Here is a 16,604-nt window from a genome sequence, read left to right as displayed (position 1 = left end):
CCCTTCCCTCCATGCTCATAATGACCGCTCAGCGATGGCAGACAACGTCGCTGAAAGCCTCCTTTCTTAAGGGAGATTATCCTCAAGGTTCTAAGGGTTCAGAACCAGGCCTTTGCGTTATGCCTCTTTTGCCCTCTCAGAAGCCAGAGAGGTTGAAAAGAAATGCAAGGCACATTCATGAAACTCCCAAACTCTGACTGTTTCGGCTCAGGTGATAAGGTGGTGGACCGAGTGGGAACAGTAATTAGGGAAGCTTCACGCTAACAAAAGCACGTTTCCCAAATCAATATTCCACTCTGTTGTGTAGCAGATGGTGCTTTCTGCTGAGCAAATATGTATTATTTCTAACTGTGTGTGTGTGTGTGTGTGTGTGTGTGTGTGTGTGTGTGTGTGTGTTTGCATGTGTGTGTGTGTGTATGAGTGTGTGTGTGTGTGTGTGTGTGTGTGTGTGTGTGTGTGTGTGTGTGTGTGTGTGTGTGTGTGTGTGTGTGTGTGTGTTGATCAGTGACTCAACTTTGTTGCTCCTGAAACTAGCAGGAAAGCAGGTTAATCCACTCACGACATTCTCACGAAAGAGATTCTCACAAAATCACATTATTTCTTCTACAACTTGTGCTTTTGGTAGCGTACAAACCGGCCAGATCCAGCTCCAGAACACCCTTCACTTCACATCTCGGTAGTAGATTGTCTAAAGTGCTACACTAGGTCTCTCTCTTTCACTCTTATCACTCATTCACTCGATCAGCTCACTCTTTCTCTCTCTCACTCTGTCTCTTCCCCTCTCTCACTCTCTCTCTCTATCTCTCCCATCTCACTCTCTCTCTCTCTCCCTGTCTCTGTCTCTGTCTCTCTCTCTCTCTCTCTCTCTCTCTCTCTCTCTCTCTCTCTCTCTCTCTCTCTCTCTCTCTCCCTGTCTCTCTCTCTCTCTCTCTCTCTCTCTCTCTCTCTCTCTCTCTCTCTCTCTCTCTCTCTCTCTCTCTCTCTCTCTATAAATATATATATATATATATATATATATATATATATATATATATATATATATCTCAGCTCTATCTCTCTCAGCTCTCTGTCTCTCTTGCTCAGCTCTCTCATCACTGCTGCGGTCCGCTGGGAGCTGTAGTTCCTGGCTCTCCCAGCTCTGTGTCCAGCTATTGGGATTAGCATGGTCTGTTCAGCACTGGCATGTCTTATTGTGTACAGTCATAGAAGGGGGGAACTAAGGATTTATCCCCAGGCTTGCTAGTAGAAAGATAGGCTCTCCCCCCACCGAGTTCCTGTTTAAATATGCAGCCTCTATCCCGCTCTCACTCTAAGGAGGGAGCCCACAGTGTGTGGGCTTTGCGTGTGTGTCCCCCTGCAAATCATTGCAGGCATCAAATGAATAAATCACATAAATTAACAACTGGGAATAAGAGTGTTACATTATTTCACGCTGGATTAAATTAGTCACTCTCAGAACATTTCATCAAGAAAAAAAAGACTGTAGAGATTTTCATGGCTAAAAAGTTATTCCTCAAAAGGGGTTAAAAGAAAATAAACAGTTAAAAGAAAGTGTCATGCAGTATTGCACAGTTTCAAATGTGTGCATTGCCCTACTGTATATATAGATTTAGCCTATATTGAATATTATTTCCCCGATATAAGTGAATAAAGATGTTGGCTTTAAAGAGCATGACGAGATCAAGAGGAATACCTAAAGATCTGGAGTGGAGTCAGGGCACGGTGTTTTCATACTGCTGCTGCTACTACTATTACTAATAATAATATTACTACTGCTGCTACTAGTACTATTGCTACTGCTACTACTGCTACTACTATTACTAATAATAATATTACTACTGCTGCTACTAGTACTATTGCTACTGCTACTACTGCTACTACTACTACTACTACTACTACCACTACTACTACTACTTCTAATACTATTAATACTACTACTACTACTACTACTAACACCACCACTACTACTACTACTAATACTACAACAACTACTACTACTAATACCAATGGTTTACAAGAATTAGTATTTCTGCGTATGGTGGATTACTTTATTTTGCTGTACAAAAGTTGGAAACAACCAATTTACCTTATATATTCCTGATTTCTGTCCCATTGTTTTTTTTTCTACTGATTCAGTATTTCTGTATCACAATCTTAAGCAGCTCGCCATGTAAATGAATACTGTGTCTGGAGTGAGGGAAAAAAATATTGAATGAAAAAATAAATGCATTTTAATTACCTTATTATGCAATAAATTATCCTATTAAGTAAATTATTCATATCACAAGCTGTAAATTACTTAATTTGTATGGCTCTGTATTCTTGCAGGCATGTTTAAATGTTTGGCGCTTCTTTTGAAACAGACCATTCCCATACAGCCCCCCCTGTACATTATTCTGTATGTTAGTCGGGCATTGATCAGACTGGATTAGTTATTCAAACAGCTATCGGATCCATGCAGTCCATCAAATATCCTTGACATTAACACAATATATTTTTTTACTATTCATAAAAAAAAACATAATTCTTTTGGAGGACATATTGACATGTCAGGTTTTACTATTGATATGCTAACTCATTTTGGAGTAGCCAAAAAGATTAAATACTAAGAGGCGTCTCACTTTATAAGCACGCTTCCAAAATCCTCCACAGACAGTTTTGCAATTGTATGTAAAACACCAAGAAAATGATGTTTTTTTATCTTAGCATGTCACTGTAAAAACGCTCCAAGCTTTTTCAACAAGGAATGATTCTGCTCTCGATGTGCTGGTGAAATAGGAAAACACTAAAGCCGCTATGTAACCTAATGAAGCCATCATAGCCGTATTGCTCAAATGTTCCTCACAGTTAACCCTTTAGCGTCGACACAGTGCTTGGAAGTGAGAGTGTACGTTCTGACACATCTCCAGATCATCTGCGCCATTTTCACCCCATTTTCGCAGCCTGAAAACATCAGCGTACGTCTGCTGCCTTGTTTTGTGTTTTCCACATACAGGATGAGAGGTATGCGTCTCCTTTGGACGGAATGCTTTTGATGTGTTTCCTTTTTCTGAATGCTGGCAAAAACCTACTGCCTTTGTTTTTTAGCAAGGCAGTTTTACCCTATTTTTACTTCAGACACCCAATAAAAAGAAAAACCCCTGCTAAGAAGAACAGAGTCGGAAAGGCGGCGCCGTCTAATAATCGAAACCGACTTTAGAAAATGGAGAAATCTGACAAAGCTGGTTCCCGCTAGATCTGCTCACATGTCAAAGGTGTGACAGCTCGTCTTCTGTTCCCCTTCTCCTTCCCTCCCTCCCTCCCTCTCTCTCTCTCTCTCTCTCTCTCTCTCTCTCTCTCTCTCTCTCTCTCTCTCCCTCCCTTCCTCTCTCTCTCTCCCTCTCTCTCTCTCTCTCTCTGTCTCCCCATCGAGTGTCACAGTTGGCTCTGGGGACTCCACGTTTCGAGGAGTTCAGTGCACACCTGTCTGTGTTGTGCTCCTCCTGATGCACCCGGTCTTTTGATGGTTGTTGGGGTGGGGGTGTGGGGGGGGAAGAGAGACGATGGAGGGAGAAGACTGAGAGAGAGAGAGAGAGAGAGAGAGAGAGAGAGAGAGAGAGAGAGAGAGAGAGAGAGAGAGAGAGAGAGAGAGAGAGAGAGATAGAGATGCTCCTCTATTCTCTCTGAGAGGGGAATACAATGACAAGGATGATTACGACAGCAGCAGGCAGTTTTTTTCCGACAGACATGTGTTCAAAGAACCTCAACCCACTCCCCCCATCCCATCCCATCACACACTGACACACACACACACACACACACACACACACACACACACACACACACACACACACACACACACACACACACACACACACACACACACACACACACACACAGAGACACACACAAACGCATACACCCCAGACTCCCTAAGAGCCTCAATGACCCTCGACGTCGGTACTCCACACAAGCTGCAATCAGCGGCCTCTCCCCCTGTGTGTATGGACATGGTAACCCCCACCCAAAGTCTCCAGGCACTGAGCTACAACATGGATGAACATCACAGACAAACGTTCAGAACGAATCCGAACGGAAAGGGGTAAGAAAAACGTATTATTGAGTAATAATCATAAAAGGAGTATAAAGCACACAATAGGGACGAGATGGGTGGGAGCTCTTTTGTCTCGTCTTCCCCTTCTCTTTATTCTTCGTTCTGTTTGGTTCCAACTGTCGGAGGAATTGCCTCCCAGACTCACAGAAGTAGAAAAAGCAGTATGAATTATTAATTGAGAGAAATGTCGCAAGCGGCAGAAGGGAAGCGTAATCTGAAAAAACGTGTTTCATCCTATTTCTCCTAACCCTGTAGCGTTGCAGCACTGAAGAAAGAAGGGAGGACCACAGGGTCACAGTCCCCCTAAAACCATCCAATATGGGTCTCTACGTGCTCCATCAAAAGCCGATAAGTCCATAATATTTGGGTTGTTTTTCCTTTGGAAATCCAAGAGATGTCCCACCCGAGATATCGTATGAATTTTTAATGGAATGACACTAATGTCTGCATCATTAGCCGTTAAATCCGATTTAGGGAGGACAAATCCGTGCGGTAATGGTTTAATCAAAGTGGGGAAAGTTGTCACGTTGTCTCATGTTTAGCAATGCAAAACAGGTGCAGCTTTTGGAAACAGGGAAACCAAACGCAAATGGACAAAACATCTGGCCCGGAACTCGAAAATACTCCCAAGTTGTAACTTGCCCTATAAACCTAGCAACTGGAAAAAAAATGAGTTATAGATTTCCATGACCCAATTTAATGAATTAATTGCCCATATTTATCATTTCTGTCTGTCGTTTTTCAAAAGATCATTACTGCGGAGGGAGGCACAGTTCGGTCCCACATGTATTGCAGTTCCTAAATTTAAAACTGGCCTGTTTTAAGAGGCCTTAGCTTCTCCTATTGTCTCTCTTTGGCTGTGATTTGTCATGATGGACAAGAGAATAGTGTTGAATCGGTCCGTTTTTTACCTTTTCACTCCTTGGAGAAATGATGGAATGTGCAGGGAATATGAAGGTCTGAATGTTAGCCAAGCGTTACAAATTTTGCATTATAATTATTTTGTATACATTTTTAATCCTGGCAATACGTGTTGTGTTATTCATTTAAACCATATTTTTATTTAATTGATTTATTAATTATAAATATATTTATTCAGGCTATTCTTTTATTAAAATCAGTTGCTAATTTGACCTTTGTGGCCTTGTTGTTATCTCCTTTAGAATCTTTTAACCCGAGAAGAAATGGCTTCCATTTTTTGTGGTGGTTAATAATTGGTCTCAAGTCGTTTCATTCTACTTGTCAGGAGCCTAATCCACTACTCAACAGGATATACCGCCCTGGCTTGGAACCACACAGTCTTTCTCAGCAGCAGCTTCACAACATCCAGGAAATATAGGGTTATTTCCCAAGCTTTGTTGTTGGGAAATACCATTCTCTCTCTCTCTCTCTCTCTCTCTCTCTCTCTCTCTCTCTCTCTCTCTCTCTCTCTCTCTCTCTCTCTCTCTCTCTCTCTCTCTCTCTCTCTCTCTCTCTCTCTCTCTCTCTCTCTCTCTCTCTCTCTCTCAATCTCCTGATCTCTTTCTCGCTCTCTCTCAAGACTCAAAGGGTTGTATTGGCATTGAAAATGCAAAGCACAAAAGCAAACTATTTACTGAGATGAGGTCTCACTCCATTCCTCTCTCTCTCGCGCTCTCTCTCTCTCTCTGTCTGTCTGTCTGTCCGTCTCTCTCTCTCTCTCTCTCTCTCTCTCTCTCTCTCTCTCTCTCTCTCTCTCTCTCTCTCTCTCTCTCTCTCTCTCTCTCTCTCTCTCAGAGATGAGTGAGTGAACGTCTCGGCGTCTCTTCATATTTTCCGTTGCAGGGTTTATTTGTATCAGGCAGGATTGTCTAGGGATGATAACTGTTGGAATCCCTTGCCGAATGATTGGTAACCTAAACCCTACTTGTAGATCCCTGAGCATAGAAGCCTCCAACCTGCATGCTCATTAGTGTCAAAAATATTCTCTGTAAATCGCATTGGTTGAGAGCTTCTGCTTAAAGACTGAACAGTGAACGCTATCAGTTGCCTAACTCATGTCATACCAGACAGCTCAAGTCTGCTATCGGGTAAAACACTAAGACAATCTCAACTTTAGCTTTCCTCCCCTGACCTCATTTCACACCTCCATTCCACCCATGGAGATTAATGTGAACGCAGCAGTTTCACAGCAGAGGAGCCCTCCATTTCACCAGAGTACATGGAGCTGAGAAAAGGAACATGAATCCCGTCCTGATAGGGCTGTAAGCGCTTAAATATAACTTCTTACACGAAGCCAATTAATTATGAGCGCCTGCCCCCCAGTTGTACTCCGGGTAGCGTGGCGGGCTGCGAGAACGGCTCTCTCAGGTTCCGCTGCTGTTGCTAGGACACGGCAGGTATGAATGGAGGCTAACCGCCGGTCGTAACGCACAATGGAACGGGGACGCTTAGTTTCCACCCACGAAAGGAGCACCCTCTGTGAACACAATGACACAGCCATCCCTCTCCCAGGACGACGTGAAGTGAGGGCGGTGGAGGTGATTGGGCCCCATGTGCTAACAACTTGGGGAGTTCACAATAATTGTGAGGGGAAATAGAACGAGTAAAGGCCTGAGGTCCACGATGTACTGTATAGAAGACATATGTGTTTTTGGGTCTCAATTGGTCCTGTAAATATGGTCAGTCAGGACAAGTGTAATGTTCAGTTTCCACTCAACCGTTTTTCCTCTGTTGCTGGTAACGCATAGCATATAGAAAGGGTCTTTGGTTCATTTCAAATGAAAACCACTTTGGAATGGAAGGTAAAATACTCAGCCTCTTCTTAGTTACCCCTTGTCATTTCAACGCCATTTGAACGAGGATAATGTCATGTGTTTATCATCTGTTCAGTGAGGGCGGCTATTATGAGAGAAGGCACAATGTTGACACTTTTATCCCCCCAGCCCCAGAAAGCCAAATAGTCCCACAGTTATTTCCAGAAATGGTTGATGTAGGCATGCTATTTGAATAAATGGAAAAATTGTTTCCCTCTGATGTGCGTTAATGTGGCGCAAGTCTACATCAAAGGGACAAATGGAGGAGAGAAGCATGCAAACCTCTACCACTCCCTTTCCTGTGTTCATTGGCAATTCCATCGCTAACCTTCACTGCCCCATCCGCCCATAGGAGGAGAGACCTTATTTAATTCTCAACTTAGCCACTAAACGGTAAGTGAGTGAGAGGGGAAACACGCATCTCCCCTACGGAGCAATCAGTATGTTAATATGCTCCATGCAACGCAGCCCCTATCCTCACTAGAGTGCGGAAGACATTTAAATAACTTAACAATAGCGCTTTAATTAACCGACGCCCAAACACCTGAGCGTTTAGATTTAAACCAAGGAGGAAGTATGTTGCTACACCGATTGTCTTCCCACTTTAATTATTCAGATTTGGAACTTGGAAGAGGCTTCCCCTAGGGATTTAATTAGAAACTGATTTAAAGTTATGTAAATGCAGTTTTAATCTAAAGAGTTTTTTTTTTCTTGAATGTCTTGTTAAATCTGGTATTTTATTTACATTTATTTTTATGATTTTTTCATTTTCTTTTTATACCCAAGTCTCTCTTTTGAAGTTGAACAACAAAATACCCTTGGCATGTTCCCCTTGGTGTCTTCTTGGATTGCCCTTATTCCAGCAATGGCACAGAGCTATTTGGATGGCGCTGCACTGCATGAATGTAAAATAAATAAAAGTTAAACACCTAGCTGCGCATCAACGTTAAATTTCCTTAAGTCACTCACAATGGCATGAAGGAATGGCAGCCAGTCACCAACTTTCCAAAATATACACTTATTGACCCCCCCCCATCAGGGCTGGAGACTGAGGCCCGGCTGGTAAGTCCACTCTGAATAATAATAGCTTACTATGTTTGCAAGCAATTTGGCTTTTTTTCTTTTCTTTTGAGAAGAAATACATTTACGACTCAATTTACCATTATTTGACTGAATATGGTGAAGGGGAAGAAAAGTAAGTCGGAAATAACACCCCCTTTTGTGTTCTGATTAATGTTTCCCACTGTAGACCACTAGGCAAAGGAGATAATTGACTTGCACCCCGGGAACCATGGAAAGTCCAAAATAATAGTACAACACATGAGAAAACAAAGATGAGTAGGAAGTTTGGTGGATATATGTTTTAATTGGACTATGTCTTGCAACACACAGTGCCTCACAGATTTGAGAGTAAACAACAGTACTAAGGAAAAGTAACCTTGAGCTGGGTAAATGGAAATAAATACTCCAATAAGACAAGATAGCACAAAACCAAACGACATGCTTGGTTCGTCAAATAGATTGAGGACTTCGGCTTTCGTAAATGGGCGGAGCTATTTCTGGCGGGACACTCAAGTCATATGCCCCCTATCAGCTGACGGCTAACGTGGTCCAATCAAAAGCACGTACCCTAACAGGCGGTCAATTTCAGACCTTCCATCTCACACACACTCTGCCAAGTTAAGAGTGCTGAGCTGAATCTCGCCCTCCACCATCCCAGCCGCCACCTGCCTTGGTGCTGCTCTGCATCGCATATAAAATAGAACCTCCACATTGGGTTGAGATATCTGATATACCCCATGGGGGATTGGGGAGTGCTCCCTGTGGTCAAATGTCGGTCTGCTGTTAGTATTCTATATCTGACACCTGGATGTCATCCTACAGCAAGGAGAACCCTCAAAGAATATAACCATACTGCCGAACTAGATTGAATTACCATTTCATGCAATACATGGTTACATCTGTGAGTGATTCCTGACAGAACATTGCCAAACAAAAGATATTATTTTCCCGAACACCCGGTATATCTGTGTGAGTTAACAGTACACAGTTAACAATATTTTCACAGTGTAAAAAAGATTATATATTTATATCTATATCTGCAGCATCACTTTTTTGGGTTTATTGTTTATTGTTTATTGAATGGATCCCCATTAGCTGATGCCGAGGAGGCAGCTAGTCTTTCTGGGGTCCATGGGTTGAAAGGTATGTAACAAACCACTACAACCTTTGCCAGCATGCACTCCTTTGGAGGACAGTCAGACTATCATCAACATTTGACCAAAAGCTCAGAAAAGGTAAGCAATTAAATAGAGATAGGGAATGTTCCCTTCTTATTCATCACGTGGGAAAATTCCTGTATTCAGAAAGCCAATATGAATCATCTAAGGTTGGTTGAGTCTTTCTTTGCCTAGGTCTACGAAAAACCTCTAACCTGACAGTAAATGCTTGGTTAGGTTTTAGGTGTACCCTAAATCCAAACAGGATACTTTATCTCTTTGTTTTTGTTTTTTGTACAATTAAAAGCGGATGGCAGATTCACAAGGTTAGCAGTTGTTGTGTTATTATATAAATATCTTACCAATGAATAGTTTCTTTGTGCAAATGTTAACATTGGCTATGACAACATCCAGAGGGTCGGTGAACACGCGGTTTCACTGCAGTGTTCAATCGTTCTTAGATGTTTGTTTGTGTTTTTTGCCGATGGGTACGAGCTCTTGGCCATGTCCGAGGGCGGCGAGCTCCTCCTCTATCTTCGATCAGTTCCCTTAGTGCAGATCTCACTGTGGGGAGAGGCTATCAGTTCACTAAAAGCACTATTGGTAGATTGCAACAAAACTCTTTTGTCTCTTGTTTTGTTTTCGTTCTTTCTGTGGTTCTTTTAAGAGACGAGAATGGATTAATTAAAAGCGCATTAAGGACATCAGACACATTGATGAAACCCATCCAGTCTAATGCGGATAAATCAGACGTTATGGGGAACTGTGTGGGGAGCCTCTTCCTCATCGCAGAACGCTGCATACTAATAAACACAGTCAATCTTGGGATTCGTGTTTTCCATGGTTACGTCTGTATTTAATGTCCACAGATTCTGGTGGATTGTTTATTAAAGTCGTAATGTGTAACATTCCAAGTTATTAGGATTGGGACTTTCAGAATTCAAATGACTCACTTATAGTGTGGACAGTGTAACATTCCACTCTGACTGGCTGTGCAACTGGTAATTTAAGTGGCTGGTCAGGTCATTAAAAAATGTGAGTTAGTTGAATTATGACGAAATTAAGAAAAGCTCTTTTAATTGAGGTAAAACTCCAGTGGTGTGAAAGGAAAATAGGCAGATAATTGGCTTGAGTATATTTCAATCATTATAGAACTTTGCTCAAGATAAGTAGATGGTATCAGTCTGTGTAACAGGAGGGACATTTTTCAGATCTAGACAAGCTTACAACTCAAAGTGGATGTAGGTAAGACTAGAGAGCCGTAAAGAGAGAGAGAGAGAGAGAGAGAGAGAGAGAGAGAGAGAGAGAGAGAGAGAGAGAGAGAGAGAGAGAGAGAGAGAGAGAGAGAGAGAGAGAGAGAGAGAGAGCAGAAAAGAGGGGGAAAGAGAAAGATTTTCAAACCAAACCCCAAAAATGTCCCCTCCTAAAAAAGACCACTCAAATAATAGCTCCTCATTTGAACCTAGAGCGACTTTAATAAACAAGATAAGAGGTATGGTAACACATTCATTAGTTTAATTACAGATATAAAAGTGCAGTCGCAGCGACCGCTGATAATCATCTAACTGAGCGGGGTCGTGCTGAGAGGGGGGCCTGGGTGTTCTGCCATGAGACTACGGACCCAAACCAATACACATAATTACGTTGTTAGAAGGACAGGTGTTTCACCTTCGTGCTGGTGTGAGCAGAAAGAGTGCGGTTTGTATTCCAGTCATGTGCTGAGGACACACCAGTAGGTTCATGGCCGCCGCATATAAATATGCAAGTGGCACATGATCTCACATACGTGAGATAAGTCTATAAAAAGGGTGTTCAAAATATTTTTACAAGTGTGAAACTTTCCATGTCATGGCTACGTAAGGGCTTTAGGACTGTCTGCACAAGAGTAATTATAGTCGTTATGTCAGTATATAATGCTGCAATAATAGCTGCCTGTCACCTATTTTGATTCCCGGTAGTTGGGGTAACAGCCTTCCTGTAATCCGTCTCCGATATGTGCTATGCTCTCATCTACTTTTATGTACTCTTTTTTTTTGCCACATTCTTTTTTTACATTTCACAGTACGTTTTGAATTCACAAAAGTTTCAGACATTCCTTTCAAAGTTCCCTGCAGCCGAGCAAGGTCATTCCTAGAAAGGCCCTTCCTCTTGAGGACTCCATTCCATCTAGCCTTTTCCCCTTTGTCCTCTTCGCTACAGTGCACCTTACGTCTCTCTCTCTCTCTCTCTCTCTCTCTCTCTCTCTCTCTCTCTCTCTCTCTCTCTCTCTCTCTCTCTCTCTCTCCCTCCCCCTCCCTCCCTCCCCCCTCCTCCCTGCAGGTCTGAAGCAGATGCATGCCCTCTCCATTCAAGGCAACTACGAGCTCCGCATCGACATGGAGGACTTTGAGAACAGCACAGCGTTCGCCCAATACGGCACCTTTGGAGTGGGCCTCTTCTCCGTCGACCCCGATGATGACGGGTACCCTCTGACCGTGGGGGACTACTCAGGCAACGCCGGTAAGGCGCGGGGAACAGCTTTGAGAGGGGCAGCATGTGCAACCTGCTAACATCAGTGTGTCAGTGTAGCGAATACTATAATTAGACGGCGAGAATTAGATGACTGCTGTGAAACTTTAACGGTGTTGCGTCCGTGTATTATTGTGTGGTAATAGGCAGCGTTGTTGATTCAATCAATATTAATACAGGAATATGGTTACAGCGTGAGAGGCCAGTGAAATAAAAGGGACAACCATGTGGAACCGTCTGAGGGAACATCTGTCTTCCTGCGTCGCAGCCTCCTAATTACGTTCCCAATTACTGTAAACCCACAGCTGGTCGGTCCGCCGTAACGCGAGGGGCTGTTTCTTCTGCCTGTTTGTTTGTTTGTTTTGTTTGTCCACAAGTGAAACAAATCTAGAAAAAGCCGAGACACCCGCACCTTTATCTAGAGAGCCTCCCCACCGCGGCCCGCAACCCGTCACTCTGACGCCATGACTCCCGATGATTCGCTCGCCTCGACCCACCATGTAAACACTGAGCCCCCCCGCCGAGACAAAGGAGACATCCCTTCAGGGATAGGAGCGGTGGTGGAGGGGGGGCGGACCGATACGCACCACGGGCGTCCGAGTGTGGGATGAAGTGTGAAGTGTGAGGAATATCATAATAACAGTGGAAACAGAACGTTCCCACAACGGAGGAGGGGAAGAGAGGGGAAGGGCTGGGATGGCAGGCCGACATGACAGGGAACCAGAGGGGAAGTGAAGTGCGGAGAACCTGGGGGGAAGGCATTGAGATTCTGCCGGGCGGAGGATGTCTGCTAAGAGGTTTGTCATCGCGGGAGGCGGGGACGGGCGGGCGGGGTTGGTGGCCCGGCCCCATAGAGGACGACCTTGAACCGGCCCTGCCTGTCAGGCACTCAGACCCAGGCCCGTTCAGCGCCCCCTCACCCCCACCCCCCCCCCCCCACCCACCGCCCCTGACCCGCGACGGCACTGCAGTTGCTAGTTTGGTGGCAGAGCCAGCCACGCTATTGTTGTTCTTTGTCTTAATCTTTCCATTATTGTTATTCTTCCTCCCCCTTTCCTGTAATTAACTCCTCCTATACTATTGAATGAGTCCACTCCAAACCACTACTGAAAAATCTTGTTTATATAATTACCGTTATTGAATATAACTATTGGTATATAATGTGGCGCTAATAGCTTAATTATATCACTGCAATTTTGCCTGATGGAAGTCGATAGAGAAAAAAAGCTGACTTCAAACACTACGAAGGTGAGCAACTCAGAGTGGTTAGGTTTTCAGAAATATAAAAAAATATGTTTCCAAAAAGTTAAGTACAACTTTGACCACAGGGGGGGCTAAAACCTGCGGTTGTGAGTGACGATCAGCCTCAATGTTCAATCAAACACAAGTCTAATTCAAAGTCGACCAGGGACTCGAAACTTAACGTTCTCTCTTATTGGCCTTGCTAGCATTAGCATGTTTAGAAGGCTCAGGGAAAATTGCATATGCGACGAGTTGACTCACACATTTATCAAGAAAATGCACATCTTGGTATTCCAAATGTATTTATTTCTATTTTATTTTCCTCCCTTCCTCTGTCTCTCCCGATCGCTAGACAGGTAGTAGTTTTGGATGGTGAGGGAGGAAGGGGGGAGATGGGCGGGGTGTCTGTGGTGTTGGTGGTGGTGGGGGTTCGGGTTAAGACGGATGCTAATGAGCCCGCATGGACCCCCGCCACCACCAAGGTGACACACGGAGCCGTTATAAGTGGGCCGCGGTTAGCGCTTGACTGTTCTTGCAACACGGGGGACACACGATATTATTGCCCCGTCGAAGACATCAACTGCTGTCCTCGCCTTCTGGGAGATTTGGGTTTTGGGTTTTGTAAAATCATCATCAGAGTGACACTTTCAGAGGTGTTGCCATGGTAACAGCAATAATGAGCCCAGGACAGGGGGAGGCAGGAAGGAAGGGGGGGAGGGACTGGAGAAGGGAGAGCGGGAGGAGGTGGAGGACCCATGGATGGATGGACGGGTGGACACATCCAGGGCAATCACGCAGCGCTGGTCACCGGGATGAGCTCCTGGCTGCTGGAGCCCAGCCTCCATTGTGCAGTCAGATTGGTCCCTGCTATCGACCCCCCCCGGTCACGGCGGGGATCGATATTATCTGGCAACGAGAGGAGGGAGGTGGGCGGGGGGAGGCTGTGCTACATATGCATCTTACCTATGAAATGTGCGTTTTACCATTAAAATCAATCCTCTTTCAACGGCGTCTTACATTGAAGTCTTAAAAGTTTCAAATGGATTATGCCTTTTTGCAGTCTCAACGTAACACATTCTTCTTTGATGCAAACGTGCTTTTCAAACAAATGTATTCCTGACCAGATATCGGAAAAACAAAACGAAACGTTTAGCCTACAAAACATGTTTTGCAGTAAGGAAATTGTGTCACTTGGAAGAAATGTTCTTCTTCTACGGTGGCTGAATTGAGTTGTACAATGCTTGGCCATTGGCAATGCCGTTTAAAATTCATTGCACACACAGCAGCGTAAACTTGAATGCACAGTCAAAAGTGGGCTTATTGATGAACCCATTGTGATGTCAGTGGTGAACAATACTAATACTAAACTGTACAACTGTTAGTGATGCAGAGAAAAAAACAGATCCACTCGATGGAAAGATGGAATGCGTAATAAGCCACAAACCTGCAAGACTTGCAAGAGGCAGCCTACTTTGCAAAATATGCGTTTCTCATTACAATTTATTTTATTGCCTCTTTCATCATTTTGTCGACAACTCTCACATGAGTCAGTCATGGAGCAGGCCGTGGATATCGGGCCAGCATTGAGTAGCTTAGAGTAGTATTCCCCATGGCCTTTGACCGTGTACAACCAACGTGTGACTTAACTCTACACAACACTACGCAACGTACAACAGGTGAACCTGTCCTGCTAGGTCGACGTGCACACCCATCACACAGGAGATGTTCTCCTCATATCCTTGCTTGCTTTCATGCTTCAAAACACTTGTAAGGTCAAAGAAAAGCGTCATCAACTAATGACCTACACACACGTACACACACAACCACGCAGATAGAGGAACAAACACCCCCCCACACACACACACACACACACAACCACACACACAGACAGCCATCAAACAGATGCAATCCTTAGCTGTATTTTCCTTCTTATGATCATAATCAACGTGTGTGCACGTCCACCTACACACGCACGCATCATTAGAGATGCAGTGTGATTAAAAATAAAAAATTAAAATAAAGGTCACCATAGGAACTTTGAAGATTGCAGCCCAGTCTCTCGTCCATGGGGTAACGAGGAATGACACTCTGTGGAGTGTGGAGGCCCGTTCGGCACGCCTCAGTCCCCCTATTCATGTGCAAGATTAATGGTAACAATTACTTCCCGTTTGGATATGAATTAGACAACCGTTGTCACTCTATTTGCTCCCTAATTTGCTGTTTCGATCACCGTGGTGATTTCTAGATGACAGTCGTTAGTTGGAGCTTAACCAAAAACAAAAGGAGGGGGAAATAGCGCCACTTTAATTAACACTTAATGTAATCTTTGTCTTTCTCTCTGCCTCCCTTTTGTGCCATTCATTGTTTCCTTTGTGTTCATCTCATTCCCATTATATTGGTTTGATTTGTGAACACGTCGACCATGTCAACATCGAAATTAATACAACTTGCATGTTTACGTAAAACCTGTTAATAACTTCAACAACCCCCCCTTGTTCCATTACTCCTCAACCACTGTCGATCTTTCATCCCCTTCACCTCCCCATTTTCGATTCTCTCCTCCTCCACCCTCATCTCCACCTCAACTTCATATCCTCCTACTGCCCCTTCTCCTCCTCCACCTACCCCCACGATCATAACCTTCTCCTGTTCCGGCAAACCCTTCCACCACCATCAATCCATCATCCATCCATCATCCATCCTCCTTTACCTCATCTGACAACACCCGCACCAACTCCATCCATCCTCCCCCTCCTCCAACCCCCTCCTCCACCCCAGGCGACTCCCTGATGAAGCACAACGGCATGAAGTTCACCACGAAGGACCGGGACAACGACCATTCGGAGAACAACTGCGCCTCCTTCTACCACGGCGCCTGGTGGTACCGCAACTGCCACACGTCCAACCTGAACGGGCAGTACCTGCGCGGCCAGCACACCTCCTACGCCGACGGTATCGAGTGGTCCTCCTGGACGGGCTGGCAGTACTCCCTCAAGTCCTCCGAGATGAAGATCCGGCCCACCCGCGAGGCCGAGAGCAAATGAGACCCGCGGAGAGACCGCCGACCCCCCCCCCCCCCCCCCCCCCCCCCCCCCCCTCCCCCCTCAACCAACCACCCACCAACCCACCACCCCACCCGAGGAAAACATGACAAGGAGAAGACAAGGACGCAAACGCAAAAAACGCGACCAATGACAGGTCTCGACACAGCTAGGACCGGGCCGTTTCTGATTCATCTGCTCTCAAACCGACTGTGCACGCATTCAGCGGCCTGTCGGCTCATCGCCAGGTCGCACCTGGGTTTTTTTGTTTTTTTCGTTCTTTCTTTTGTATCCACTACCTCTCACCCCCCCTACCGGGCTAATTCTGATATCTTATTGCAGAGTGTGTGCGTATTATTTGGAAAAAAAAATGATTTCCTTATTTTCCCTCTGTCACCCGCATCGGACCGCCATCACACTCCCTCATGTTGCCAGTAAGCAGTCGTTCAACAAAGGCTTATGTATATACATTTCCTTCTTTTTGTTCCCTCCCCGCCTGTCCAGACACGCTGCCTCTCCATCAGCCCCCCATTCTCTCCCCCGAGTTCTGAAGTGTGTCTCAGAGTGTGCGAGGTGATCTGAACTAGTGCTCACCCGCTCCAAAAGAAACTCCCAAAGAATGAGTCCTGTCCTAATGAATAGTCGCATTATCAACCATAGAATTGGGCCCAATACTGACCCTGTGATTAAATTGACATTCAGCGCCTGTTAGCTGGTATCGACCATC

At 44.7% G+C, this 16,604-nt stretch overlaps 1 protein-coding gene across 2 annotated transcripts in view; it reads left to right on the top strand.

Moving 5' to 3' along the window:
- fibcd1b (fibrinogen C domain containing 1b) overlaps positions 1–15,906 on the top strand; it is a 105,429-nt gene extending 89,523 nt beyond the window's left edge. For both annotated transcript variants that reach the window (XM_030353071.1, XM_030353072.1), the window contains 2 exons: positions 11,406–11,585; positions 15,615–15,906. In XM_030353071.1, the coding sequence (XP_030208931.1) occupies positions 11,406–11,585; positions 15,615–15,880 (446 nt within the window). In that variant the 3' untranslated portion in view covers positions 15,881–15,906. The remainder of the gene's footprint in view (positions 1–11,405; positions 11,586–15,614) is intronic.
- The last annotated feature ends 698 nt before the right edge of the window (positions 15,907–16,604 follow it).

The sequence above is a fragment of the Gadus morhua genome, chromosome 4 (genome assembly GCF_902167405.1).
Source record: "Gadus morhua chromosome 4, gadMor3.0, whole genome shotgun sequence".
NCBI classification, from domain to species: domain Eukaryota; kingdom Metazoa; phylum Chordata; class Actinopteri; order Gadiformes; family Gadidae; genus Gadus; species Gadus morhua.
This window is presented reverse-complemented; position numbering and strand designations above follow the sequence as displayed.